The sequence below is a fragment of the Condylura cristata genome, unplaced genomic scaffold (assembly GCF_000260355.1).
Source record: "Condylura cristata isolate star-nosed mole 26May11 unplaced genomic scaffold, ConCri1.0 scaffold00011, whole genome shotgun sequence".
Classification (NCBI taxonomy): Eukaryota; Metazoa; Chordata; class Mammalia; order Eulipotyphla; family Talpidae; genus Condylura; species Condylura cristata.
The window spans coordinates 15,661,663-15,675,326 of NW_004567112.1; the positions used below are offsets into that span (position 1 = coordinate 15,661,663).

Consider the following 13,664-nt stretch of genomic DNA (forward strand, 5'->3'; position numbering starts at 1 on the left):
ACAGTGGGAAGCGGATTTCCAAAGTTCTTAACTCTCTTCCTTATATTGTAAATATTTGTATATGTAATGAATATATCCATTTTATATATATATATTTATATTTATATTTATATATATATAAACACTACAGATTCCTTGCAAGCAATTTTTGCATCTCATCTTCAATTGTATCTACACCCAGTGACTGCTGATAGTAGACCCTCAGTAGGTATTTGTTTACTCATTTGGTACATGTTTGTTTTGAATAGATAAATGAATAGATCTGAAATTGAAAAACGGAAACCAGGGTACTTTGTTGCTATGATAAAGGCATCAAGGAACACAGTTCCAGAACAATTCAAACCATTAAAGATGGGAAAAATAGATAACCCACATGTCAAGGGCAGGCATTAGTACCATTTTCCAGCTGATCCTTCCAAAGTAAAAATGCTCCATAAACTGCAACTTGTTGCTGTAACTGTTTTTAGGGAAATTTGATTACCCAGGAGTACATGCTAACCAAGGAGACTTCTAATCTTAGAAATGTAGTAAACTGCCCTCCCTGGTGGTGCGGTGGGCTAAAGCTCAGCACTGCAAGCTGGCCGCAGGAGCTTCCATGTGTGTTCAATCCCTAGCCCAGGAGGTGGCCCACATGGCGCAGCAGACCTCTCCTGACCTGCCCACTGCTCCCCTTAGCACTGTATTTCAGTACATCTGCCTGTTCTGCTCCCCACTCTGTCTCTCGTGAATCCTCTAAATAGCCCTGCACTTCTGGCCTTTACCACCTGCCAAAAAAAAAAAAATGTAGTAAATGGAAACAGCAATAGTGACTACTGTATGATTGTAGACAATAATAAAAACTATCATATCATTTTTATTTTTATATGTAGGAATTCACATTTTTTTAAATTGAATCAATGATTGTAGATAATGAATTTTCTCACTAAATGTGAAATACTATTCTATCTGCTAATTCTCAGTGAAATTTACTTCCTATTGTCTCCTAGGAACACAAAGCAAATGAATTCCCATTGATTTAGAGATGAACTGGATCCTTGAGTAGAAATATCAAGAGAACATTTTATCACTGTTGTGTGGGGTTGCACTCTGGGAGGAGGGTCACAAATAGGTAGAAATCCACCTACAGAGTGTACAACCTAAGACACAAAGAAAGAAAGTCTAAATACACTAAAATTATGAGGTAGTGAATAGCCATTTGACAAAAATACTCACATTGTTCACCAAAAACTAGATTTACTAATCATACTTCAGGTGCCCATCAGCCACATAAAATGGGCCCACTGGTACTCACATGACTCAGGAAGTGGGGAGAGGCTGGTTACCAAGCGCCAATCTAGACTATACGTGAACACAGTCTTTCCTCAAAACCTGTGTAAAAGTGAATAGAAATTTTGGGGTGCAAATTTTTCCAGTTGCCCTTAAGGAAATTTTCTTTCTAGTTCACCAAAAATTGATTAAATGTGACTCATCAGCACAGCTCCGAATGGAGTAGGCAGCAAGATACACCTTTCCGGTGTCTTAGTCACTATTATCTCCTAAACCTGACTCTTGGTTCCTTCTTTTGATGAGAATGTTGCTATTTTCTGGTTAATTTAAAACATTACAAAAAAAAATTACAAAGACAACTCCTTTAGCATCAGGCTTGTGGTAGGAACTTACTACATGAATTCTGAGTGGACATAAAGTTTGTCTCACCCTATCCACCAAGATAAATCTTTGAATAAAGGATTTTACCAACCTTAATAAGCCATGAGCCTTGAGTATGTAGAAATATGCTCTTGAATGATTTTAATTTCCTTCTCCCCCAAAGTTCCTGGCACAAAACTCTGTAGAAAGAGCGCTCACACATGCACTTATGAACATGTGCAGCACATACATGTTGAATTGTTGAGTTAGCTTAGAGGATCCTGAAAGAATTAATTCAGGTTTTACCTATGTAGGGTCTGACTTCTCCATTGTCCCTGGAGATAATCAGTGTTATTTGGAGTGAAGGGAAGGAAAAAACCAGTCATGCTGATCCCGGTGGTTGATTAGTATGTTTGGTTTTACATAGTAGTTACTGCTGGATAATTGGTTGGTCCACAGCTGCCAAGTCTGAATAGATTTTTTCTATCTAAAGTCATCAATAAATTATACTAACATCATAATGCTGTAGACTGAAAACATCCTCAGTGTTCAGATATTTTTAGCCTGGCCTGTTTTTGCTATTGCCCATTTTCTTTCAGCTCAAACCATGGGAAGACTTAAATTTCAATAATACACAGAGCAGTGAGAAATGAGGGTTCACCAATGGAAAATAGGTTCTGCCAGTGTATGGAAAAGAAGTCCCAGTCCTCCCCATGTCTCTCTGTCCCTAACACACTACCATATACCAGACACGTGGTAGTTGGGGGCCCCCCCACACTAAACAATTCTGCACTACTTGGGTATCCTACAATTGAACTCCATTTTGAAAGAATCTGGCTGGAGATGGCAAGATATAGCACAAATTAAAGGGTGAGTCCACAGAACTGGCCGCTTCTGCTTCAGGTGCTGCCAGCAAGCAGTAAGTCCCCCAGTTACCCACAATTTGTTCAACTTGGCCACAAATAGGAGGTTCCTGTAATCGCCTCCCTCTTGGATTCAATTACTTACTAGAACAGATCACAGAACACAGAGAAACACCTTTACCAATTTATTCAAAAGTACACAAAGGCAACGATGAACAGCCAGAGAGAGCAAAGAGCAAGGCGTGGGAAGCTCCTGAATGCATGACTTTTTCTTGCACCTCGTCCTTCTCTGGAATCAATTAGTACCTAAAAGGTCTTTGGCCTGATTACTCAACATCTCTAGATTCACTTTCCTCAGCTAAAAAATGAAAATAATAACAGTACACACCTCTCAACATGTTGTAAGAGTGCAATAAGGCAACACGTAAAGAATCTGGCACACTATAGCCCTTGGAAAACATTCCAATCTCTCTTTCTTAATAATCCAAGCACGCATTGTGCCCATGAAGAGACACCAGTATCAAAAAACATCCATCTCATGTCTTGTGAGGCCTCCCATGATCCAGACCCTGCCTGTCTCTCCAGCTTCTCTGTCACTGCCCCGTGCCCTTCGCTTGGTGCACTTAACTTTGTCAACCTCCTCATTCTTTCTATTCACCCTGCTTCTACTTGAAAGCTTTCTCAAATATGCTTTCCCATGTCTATATTATAGAACATGCTCAACCCCTCTCTTCACCAGTATGACCTCTATTCAATCTCATCCATCAATTTACATTTCACCACCTTAGCAGGACCTTCTTATGTATTCAAGCCCAAGATTGTCTCCTGTCCTATTCATGCTTTTTTTTTTATAATAGTGGCCATGTTCTTAATTGTATATTGGCACAAAATTGTGCTATATACATAATTTGTCATGAATTATGTGCTCCCAATATTTAGATGTTGAAACTTAACCTCAGTAACTTAAAATGTGCAGTATTTTAAGATACAGGCTTTAAAAGAAGTGACTAGGTTAAGAAGAGACCACTAAGGTGTGACTGCTGTCCTTGTAGGAAGTGGCTATTAAAACACAAAGAGATACCAGAGATGAGCAGACAAATGATTGTGTTGAATAAGTATTTGATCAAGCAAGGACCATCCCAGAAAGCAAGAGCCCAACAGAGTCACTTGTATATCGATAGTAGTACTGTGAAATGGAGGCCACCAATGCAGAGTCTACTGGAGGGGACTCTCAGGGGGCACTCAGGCATGAGTGTCCACACTAGCCAGAAGCAGACCGGCTGCAGGATTCCCACAGTTCCCTTCCGGGACCTTCGAGAAATGACTCAGAGCTGTGCATCCAAACCTGACACTGGATCCTGAAAGTGCTCTGAGGTGAGTTCCAGGTAAGACCACCATTCTACTAATGTCTAGAGATCCAAGAGTGTCTCTATAGTCCCAGAAAGTCAAAAGCTACCCAGGGACTCACGAGAGTTGCCTAGATTGGTGCAAATTAACCCTATAAGGAAGGATCAGGGTCCCTGGGAGGCCTCAGGTATATGGAGATCATCTGGCTGCCTAGTAAGAGGAGCAGGGAAATCCTCAGCCATCTCTCCATTATTTATGTGATAAAACAACTAAAATCCTGTCACTAACATGTCACTCTTTGGAGTCAACATCACTATACCTGACCACCACTTTTTAAAAATGAAGAGTCCCAATTGCTCCATATTTTCAGTCATTAACATCTTATTATTAATTAGCTCACTATTTCTCCCAGGTGGGCTCAACCTGACTTGGGTCAGAATGGTGGAAGAATGCAAAGGCACCTATACAAACGGATCTTGAATATAAATCTTCCCATCATTCTTCAAAGCTTTTCTAAGACTTGGGCATTTTGGCCACTAGCACTCTGACCACAGGCCCCCACATGCTTGGTTATACCATGAATCAACCACATTAGGGTCTTGACTATTCCTGTGACATGGCGGCTGGGGAACATGTGTGTTTTAGCTCTAAGAAATAAAGAAAAGAAATCAAAGAACAGCCTATATGGTGAACCTTTGCTTCCTTTCCCCATGGGGCCATAAATGGTTAATCCACTAAACAGGTAGAGGAGCTTTCTGCCTCCTATAAAGTTTGATTCCTGGAGGCAGATTTTTTTTTTAAATCCAGCAAGTGTCAGATAATTGGAAGGGTGGAGTAACACTGTAAACCACGACACACCTTTGTCAGGACTTGTTTGGAAGCAAAGAACTGAAAGAAACAAGAGGGAGAGACTGAGAAGTGAACATTTTTGAAGGATCACTCAGCTTTAACACACCTTGACTCGATCTGGATAAAAAAAGTGGGAAGCGCAAAGGTGGAGAAGAAAACATCAGGGGAAGAGAAAGGGGGGATTTATTCAAAGTTGTTTCCGATTCCTTCAAAATCTCAGACTAGGTAAGTAACAGGAAGAATTTGGCTTTCTCCCTTCTGAGATTTTGATTTGAGGTTTGGCATTTAAAACTTAAATATTTGATGGGAAAATTAAGATGAAGTTATGTTGTTGAAAGTGTTCTAGTTTAAGTGATTAATTGATCATACATGATTACTTTGGTTTATACATTCTGTTTAGGTAAGGTCCTTTATGGGAGTATCAAGAAAAAGTAATCAGTGGGAGAGAGGAGGAAAAGATCTTTAAGATATAGTGGACTCTTGTGGTCAGGGATTTTTGTTTGTTTTATTTTTAATATTCTAAGATAACCTGTGTTAAATTGCTTTATTTAGATAGGATAAGAGATTATTATTCTTCCTTTCTCAATCTCTCTCTCCTTTCCTGCCCTCCTCCCCTTCCCTCTTCCCATTTTCCTCTCTCCTCTTGACAGAGAAACAGTCAGGAGGTGAAGTTAATGTGCTGGTAGGGACGCTTCCAGAAGCAGATCTCTGAGCACTAAAGACTGATGTGCTTCCCAGGCCTCTGTGCTGGCAGGCTCTGATAAGCTCAAGGGGCTGGGTCACCATTATTGTTTATAATACTCTAAAATTACTACTGATGCTAATCTAAAGTGTATTATCTGAAATGATATAATTAGTCCAGGAATTTCCTGGAGTGAAACTTGGAACAAGAAAAAAAAGGAAAGAAATATTTTTGTCTGTGTATATACTGGCCAATTTGGGCAAAAAAAAAAAATCATTTGGGGTTGAGAATTACCAGCTTAGGTATCTTGCTGGACCACATTAACTGCTAACTACAAATTACCCCTTCACTTTTTGAAGTGTAGACAAGGTCTCTGGCACATCACTTCTTCCTGAGTAGCCTGATTCTTGGCTGTGTTACGCCTGCTCGATATAGTGAGGTTTACAAAACGATATTTATTTGAAAAGTGGGATTATTTCTTCTCATCCCCATCTGCTCTGTCTTTCAGCAAAGGCACAGATCTAAGTTAGAGCTAAAGTAAAGTAAATGTCCACCCTGTTGGGTGATCTTCAGAGACTTCGAGGAGGCCAGCTTTATTTGGAGCCCCAGTAACCCCACACAAATTAATCAGAGTTGACAAAGGGACAACTACAGTAAACAGTTGTGAGTTCCATTTGGACAGAAGCTTCCCTTGGTGGATCTGACCTGCCTAATAAGTGACCAGGTTGTTGTTATGTCACCAAAAGTCTGTGCCTGTGTGGTTTGTCTCATTTGCTATATTAAAAGCAGCAGGACTTCACCCAAACACAGCCAGAAACAAGTAGGAGTAATCGCAAAATGATCCCAGCTCCCTTCCCCACATTATGAAAATCAAGATGCCAAATGGAGCAAGCAGGTGAACCTGGGTGTTGTGAAGACAACGGCCCCGGAGGCTGACCTTCCTGGCTTCAGCCTACTTGGCCCTTCTGTGTGAAGAGATCCAGAGATAGTGCAGGGTTTCCTCACGATCTCGCCATTCTGTTGGTTTGTTTTAAAATTTATAGTTTACAGAGATAGAAGATAAGTTTAGAAGCTATGAGAATACTTCTGATTCTTTAGCTGAGTGTAGGAATATTTATTCCTAAACTAGAAAATAGAGAGTAAAAACACTTCTCCATTCCCTTCTTGTATCAAAGTCCAAGTGTTCCACGAATCTTTAGCATGAGCACAATGCAGGGGTTTCCATTACTAACAGCGACTTGTCTCTCATGTGTCTTACATCACGAAATAATTTGGTGGTTGGGGTGTGGAGGGCGGGGATATGACAGCATTTATATGAAGTAGAAAGATTCATAAAAGTAGATAAAACATTTTGAGCTCTGTTTTCTTGCATTTAAAAAAATGACATGAGATCATTTTACATATCTTCAAAAGAACATTATGAAATCATCACAAAGCAGCCCCTTAGAAGTCTGGCTGGAAATCAGCATAATTTTGAAATTGAGAACTTGAATGAGCTGCTCATTCTTGGTCGAAACAGCCAAGAAGTTAAAAGTCCAGCTATTTGCTTCCAGTAAGTGATGCTTTTGGGTGGGCAGTGGGGAGCAGCCCTGGGAGAGGCAGGTGCTGGCACGTACCTGGGCATGTATGTGACTTTCCTTTCTGTAACATTATACTTCTCAAAACTATCAGCACTTAAAGGCTAAAAAAGGAAGTCTGTGGGAAAATCATAGGTCCTATGGGATGATCCCAGTCCAGGCTGTGCCTCAACTCTCACTTTCCATTTGATAACTCATTTATAGAAAGTCTCCTTTTATGTTTGATTTAAAGCCCATGCCTGCCTCTTCACACTATCAGCCTGGGAGAGAAGTTTAGGAAGATCAACAGAGCTCTGTTGCATGTACTTTTAGGTCCAGGAAGTCATTCCCTGTGGCCATGGGGCACAGTCACGGAGGGGCTTCATGTGGGAGAGGCAGGGCTTGTCTACCCGAACCCACCGCAGGCACACGATGCCCCCATGTTCCCGCCAGTTTGGAGGAAGCATCTGGTTTCTTAGTAGGCTATCTCTTCAAGCCCTCTGGAAACCAGGAAACCCATACACTTTTGTTGTATGGGGGCTCTACCACTGAGACTCAGGAAAAGATAAGAAAGGCCTAGAGATACCTGTTACTTTTCTGAGCACAGAAAGAACAAGAACTTGCCAAATAATGCTGCCTGGACTCTCAAACTCTTAGCAAAAGGAGCGGCCATCATGCTACCTTGATGGACAAGTGGAACAGCTGGTTGATCTCAAATTGATAGCTGCTAGCAGCCACTTTCATAAAAGGATCAAAAAAGGCCACAACTTGTGGAAGGAAAAGTTCCCATAGGTGTGATAAACTGATCCTTTCAGAATAATATTCCACATCCATTCAGGCATCATGGTAAGGGGTTCCCCATGGTCAGCCAGGTGCATCTGCATGTTTAATTTCCAGAATGCCCCCACATCTAATGACCAATTTAAAAAATTTAAAAGACAGAAAGGCAAAGTTACCAAAGGCAATTAATGTTTAAACAAAGGATTTTAAAGAGGGTGTCCATCTGCAGGAGGGTAGATTTGTATGACATAAGTCATACAGGTAATGGCTGGAATGCAGACAGTCATAGGCCAACTCTGGTCTCCTAACAAGGCTGTGCTCCCTTGCAAAACTGTTTATGGAGTCCCCCCCTCCACCTCCTAGGCTTTGGGGAACATACCTGCAAGACTTTCTGTGGCTTCTCAGATCCAGCCAGCAGTTTTTCCGTGATGCTCCATTCCTTGCCTAGAGCTGCGATTAAGAAACTCTGATGAGCAAGAAGTTGGCACATTCAATCAAGCCCTAAAGCTAACTGTGTCGATCTTGGTTCATTTCCCGGCTAGTTGACCAGCTGGTCTCCTATAGTCTTGGTTTTCAGCAGAGAAGTCACTCAGCCTTCAGTATGACTCTTATGGGTCCTCAATACCTTTGCCTCTGTGGATCCCTTCATCCATTTAAACAAAACCAAGCCCAAAAACCCAAATTTTAAACAGTTTATTTTACAACTGTATTGGAAGGGTGCACTCCAGTTTGGATTATGTTTATTTTTCCTTCCCAATTTAAAAAAAAATCAAAACATTGTTGTGTCCCTGAAAGGGACTGGGCACTGTGCCCACTGCAGCTAAGAGATAAGTTGACTTTAAAGTAATCTGGTGGGCAAAAAGATCAAAGGAGAGATTTCGAAGCAAGGGGCAAAATTCTCAGATCCACTCTGAACTGCACTCAGGGTAGACTAGGAGGAAAGGAAGGTGAGGGACTAGAGAGAGCCACTGGGGAGTCGATTGCAAAGCCTTCCGGGACTGGGTCTGGCAACCACAGCAGAGAGAGCCCACTCGTGGCAGTGAGTGGCTACACTGCCTGGCTGAAACTCAAGCCTGGAGCCCCCAGCTGGCTGGACTCCCTGGTGTCAGCCCTGCCTCATTCCAGTTGCACTGATGGACATGGTGGACAGTCTGTGATTTTCCTCTCCAGAAGCAGAGCAGAGTGAAGGGAGAACACAGCTAACACATGCAAATGTGCAATTTCTACACATTTCCAGGTTTTACACATTTCCTTCATATTCTTCTCCTACTTATATCTGCAAATAAATCTATTGGGTTTTATTTTGTACTTTCCAAATTTCAAATTTTCATATGAAAATTTCCATACAAATATGACAACTTTAATGATTTTTATCCTGGTCTAGTTCATCGGACATCATCTCACATCTTAACTCTCAATAATGAAGCATGAATGTCTTACATGCATAGAGTCCCATAGAGCACTGAATGCTACGGGATGCGTCAGAATGGCGGCTAAGAGCACTGAGTGCTTGGACAAAATCCTTCAGCTACCTGTGGCTATGGCAAGAATGTGGCTCTATAGTCCAAGGCCGGAGTGCCACATCTCCTAGGGGGCCCTTCCCCTTAGTGGTAGACAGGGGGGCACCTGACCAATGACAATGTGAAAATAAGATTCCAGGGGAAGTAGAAATGACTCTTGTGAAATTATGCACATGAAATAAATATGCCTTGAATTCTAGGTATCAATTTTTTGGTTCTCAGCGTGAATAGTAGGGACCTATATTTACTAAATGTGATGGAAGAGTCATGATCCTTTATAGTTTCTAGCTTCCTTTTTTTTTTTTTTTTTTGCAGGTGGTTATGGTATGGACGTAAACAAAAACAAACGAGAAGGCACCGAGATCACTGAGAGACGTAAGAGCATATATGTGTATATGTCATTATAGAGGCAATAAAACACTCGGGAGACTAAGTAATTCACTCCTAATTTTACCATAATGACTTCATTTTTTCCTAATTGTTGGGTGTTTTTAGTTATAGAATCTTTTTCTGATTTTTTCCACTGTATCATTTAAAATATATTTCCAAATAGATTTTATTCCTTCCTGTAAGGTGACATTTTTCATTTTTAAATTAGCATCATTTGCCATCAAAATGTGTTCAGCTTTTACTTCAAAGGTAAGAAGTGCCATTTCAATGGTTAGTTTTTACAATCGATATTTTTAATGGCTGCATAGTATTTTTAAAATAAATTTGCCATATTTATTTAACTATTTCCTTATCTAGGGATACTGGGGAACAGGAAAGAAACCCCATTATTACAGGGACAAACTTGCCATTACAATAGTGTCACAGTTGTGATCTACACTAAAAATTGAAAAAAGATACATTTCCTTTGTGAAACTGCCCAAATGATAAATTCAGAGATATTTAAACTGTCCCCTTAGCAACTCTAATTCTTTCACTTATCCTGTGACTTTCAAGTATCTCCTATAAAAAAAAAAAAAATCTGACTCCACGCTGTGGAACTTTAGGCTAAGAAATAATTTATTTTTATGTGTCAAAGAATCCCAAAGGTGCATACAATGAAAGGCTTAGTGAAAGCTCAAGGGCTATTATTCAAATCAAGCTGCCATTTTAGTCTGAAAAACCATTTCCTTTTTATGCATTGAAAGCTGTTTCTGCTACATTCATAACCCTGTGTTCCTGCCAGGACAAGTTAACTAGGAAAATTCAGTGTGAAGGAAGAAGGGGTGGTGGGGGCCGAGGGCTGTAAGATGGTGTGAAACGCAAGCCTTTCCAGCCTTGAAGCTTAAAGTGGCACCAAACAATCTTGCATCATCTTCTTCCACCCTTTGCTCCCCTCACCCCTGGGCCCCCAAGCACGTGTACATGTATACCACGCACATGCACACACCTGGGCAGAGGTCAAGTTTGCTTCTGAAGACCAATGATTTCAGCAAACAGGTGTTTCTCTGTGCCTAGTGCATAAGGAGGTAGGAATGATGATCACAGTCACTACCCCAAAGCTGACCCCACTGGGTTTCAGGAACCTGCGTACTTTCCCATGAGAGAGGGGGACCGATGACTCAGGAAAGCAAGCGGCCTTTCTTCGACTGGCATTTAAAAATGCTGGAAGATTTTATTCACTCTGTAGACATCCTCACTCGGAGACTAGTGAAAGCAACTGAATCTTTAAATCCATCATGATTCACTATCCCTGATTTCACCAAACACCAAGTGTGTCTTCCCAGACCCTACCTTCCTTACCAACTCACTCTCCAGGATTTCCCAGGACAACTTAGAATGAATTATTATGCTCTACACACATCCCCAGATTCATTAAAAAAAAAAAAAAAAGTACAAGATGATAATCCATATGAGTGAAATCAGCCATAACGATGCACTGGCCCCAGCTGGACCATGTGACCCTTGAGAATGAGTGTAGCTTAGACATTTGAGAGACACTCTGGTTCTCCATCAAAGCGGGTCCAGGCCTGGACTGTATGTAATTGCTAAGGAGAGACACAGAGGCCAGGACAATGCATTTCTCAAGTCAGTGGCTAACTAACTACTTTTGGTGCCAAAGGGACAATAACTTACTGTCCAGTACAGGGAGCCGCATCGTCACTGCACATATCTTCAAGAATGTGGAGCAGGGCACGGACTTTCCAGCATGAGTATGTAAAATTCTGTGCCCATCACAGACAATAGGTCTTGCCAAAATGTGGGTGTCAATGCACTAAATAAGATCCCATCCTTTGTCTTTTCTAGTTATCACGGAAACTGTAACTACAAGACTTACATCTTTACCTCCAAGTAAGTGACGATCTCCAGAGCTTTCTTCTCAGTGAGTCTAGTGTGAGGGTTCCACCTGAACACTTTCTGTAAGCACTCATTGAGCAAATTCAAAATACCCAAAATCTTTTTTTTTAACAGCTGTAGCAACATTCACTTCTGTTCTACAAAATCTAGCAGTTTGAAGTGCACAATTCAATGGTGCTTAGTGTATTTACAAAGTTGTGTAACTACTGTAGCTACCTAATTGTGGGGCATTTCCATCACCCCAAAAAGATATCCAAGGTCACTAGCACTCCTGCCCAACATCCCTCCCTTCTCCCTAGTCCCTGAAAAACACCAATCTACTTATCTCTATAGATTTGTCCCATCTGGACACTAAAATGGAAATCCCATCAACCTGAGCATGGGCTGGGGAAGTCTGATCAAACGTGGTACTGAGCCCACATTTTTCTCAGGAGGCTCTTAGCTTGAGTGGATTCTGAAATGAAGATCTGAGCCCAGAACCTCCAAGGAGGCCTGGCTCACGAGGTGGGTGGGGGAGTGGCTGGCCTGTCAGCACTGAGAGTGCAGCAAGGGCGACCAGGGGGAGCATCAGTCACACAGAGCTGCACCCACCTCTACAACACTTCTAGGGGCTACCTCTCTGGGGCACTGGCCAGGCATCTGGAAAAAGCAAGCCTGACCCAGCCCTGGTTTCAAGCCATTTCTATCACGCCTCACCCAGAGACACTACTTTTAAATCCGGAAGAAAACTGGATCTTGACATTTGTATTAAAAACAGACAAAATGAAAACACGGCCTCTTGTAATCTGCAGTACAGAGGGGAGGGATCGGAGTCAAGAGGGTGGGGGAGAAAGAAGGGATGGCTTCCATGGGGCTGGGGATGAGCAAGCCCCCAGAGCTGATGCCACCGAATTTCCCATGCTCTTGCTTCTGCAGAAGGAGGGACCAGCAATGGCTACGCTAAAACGGGCTCTCTTGGTGGAAGCAGCCGGCTGGAGAAACAGAGCCTGACCCACGGCAGCAGCGGGTACATAAACTCAAGTGAGTGCCTGCTGGCGGGAGTGTGAGGGGAAGGGCGAGTGGGCAGCGGGGAGGAGAGTCCTGAGAGCAGGAGCAGGAGAAGCACACTACATGCCATCCATTCTCCAAGCCCCACACAGCTGCATGAAGGACACACAACACAGCAAAGATAAGACTTTCGTCTCATTTGGGTCTTTTCGTTAAGTCCTGATATAAATAACGATAATTATCAACAAGTCTTCGCAGGGAGGCAGCTTCATCCCACTGAATCATTCTCTTATAGAGAGGGGCCTGAGGTCTGAGCGTTTACAATCTGAATGAACAACAAAGAGAGCTTACCCACAGGTCACTAAGCTAAGACAGTGCTGGGACCTCCAGTTCCACTGTGGAGCTTCCTCTGGGCAAGCATCCAATGCAGGCCCTGTGCGCCTAGGGAAACAGGCTCTCCATTGCTTCTACAGTAGAACAACAGCGGCCTCCCTGGTGGCTGAGGGGTTAAGTCTCAGCACAGCATGGTCACCCTAAGGCCTTCCTCCCATCAGGGCCAGAGAGCTGGCCCACATATCTCGCAGGGGACTTCTGTCCCCTGTCCTGCCCTCTGCTCCCCTCAGTAGTGTCTTCCAGTAGACCTGCCTGTTCTACTCCCCCCTCTGTCTCTGGTGAATCCTCTCACCCCCTGTCTTTCTGGCCTACACCCCAGATCTTATACATAAAAATTAAAAAAGAAAATACAGTGAAATTATCAAACAACCCGAGGAAAAACACAAGGCAAAAGCCACATCCACAGTGCCTGAGGGCACTCACAAAATCTTGGAGCAACACTATCAAGAAACCCAGGACATACAGCAAAGGGCAACCCAGGGAAGCCTTATCAGTTGAGGACACTTGGATTTCAATCTCCCAGTCCTCTGGCAGCACCCTAAGATTAAATGCCAGGTCCTCAAAAGAAATCCCACCACAGCCTCTTGTCTCCATGGGCTCTGGCCACTTACAGAAAGGACAGCCCGACCTCCCAGGGTCAACTTGGGAAGGGCGACGGCTCGGTGGACCCTGTGCCACCTCACTCCCTAGGGGCTCTGCCCCAGAGGACTCACTTTTGTGTGAGCAGCCCACTGGGAACTTATCAGGCAGGTGTCACTATGCTGAGCAGAGGACT

At 42.7% G+C, this 13,664-nt stretch overlaps 1 protein-coding gene across 1 annotated transcript in view; it reads left to right on the forward strand.

Moving 5' to 3' along the window:
- The first annotated feature begins 4,775 nt into the window (after positions 1 to 4,775).
- Positions 4,776 to 13,664, forward strand: part of COL17A1 (collagen, type XVII, alpha 1) — a 41,347-nt gene continuing 32,458 nt past the window's right edge. The window contains exons 1-4 of the mRNA XM_004681003.2: positions 4,776 to 4,910; positions 9,539 to 9,598; positions 11,459 to 11,503; positions 12,425 to 12,529. Coding sequence (XP_004681060.2) covers positions 9,550 to 9,598; positions 11,459 to 11,503; positions 12,425 to 12,529 — 199 coding nt within the window. The 5' untranslated portion in view covers positions 4,776 to 4,910; positions 9,539 to 9,549. The remainder of the gene's footprint in view (positions 4,911 to 9,538; positions 9,599 to 11,458; positions 11,504 to 12,424; positions 12,530 to 13,664) is intronic.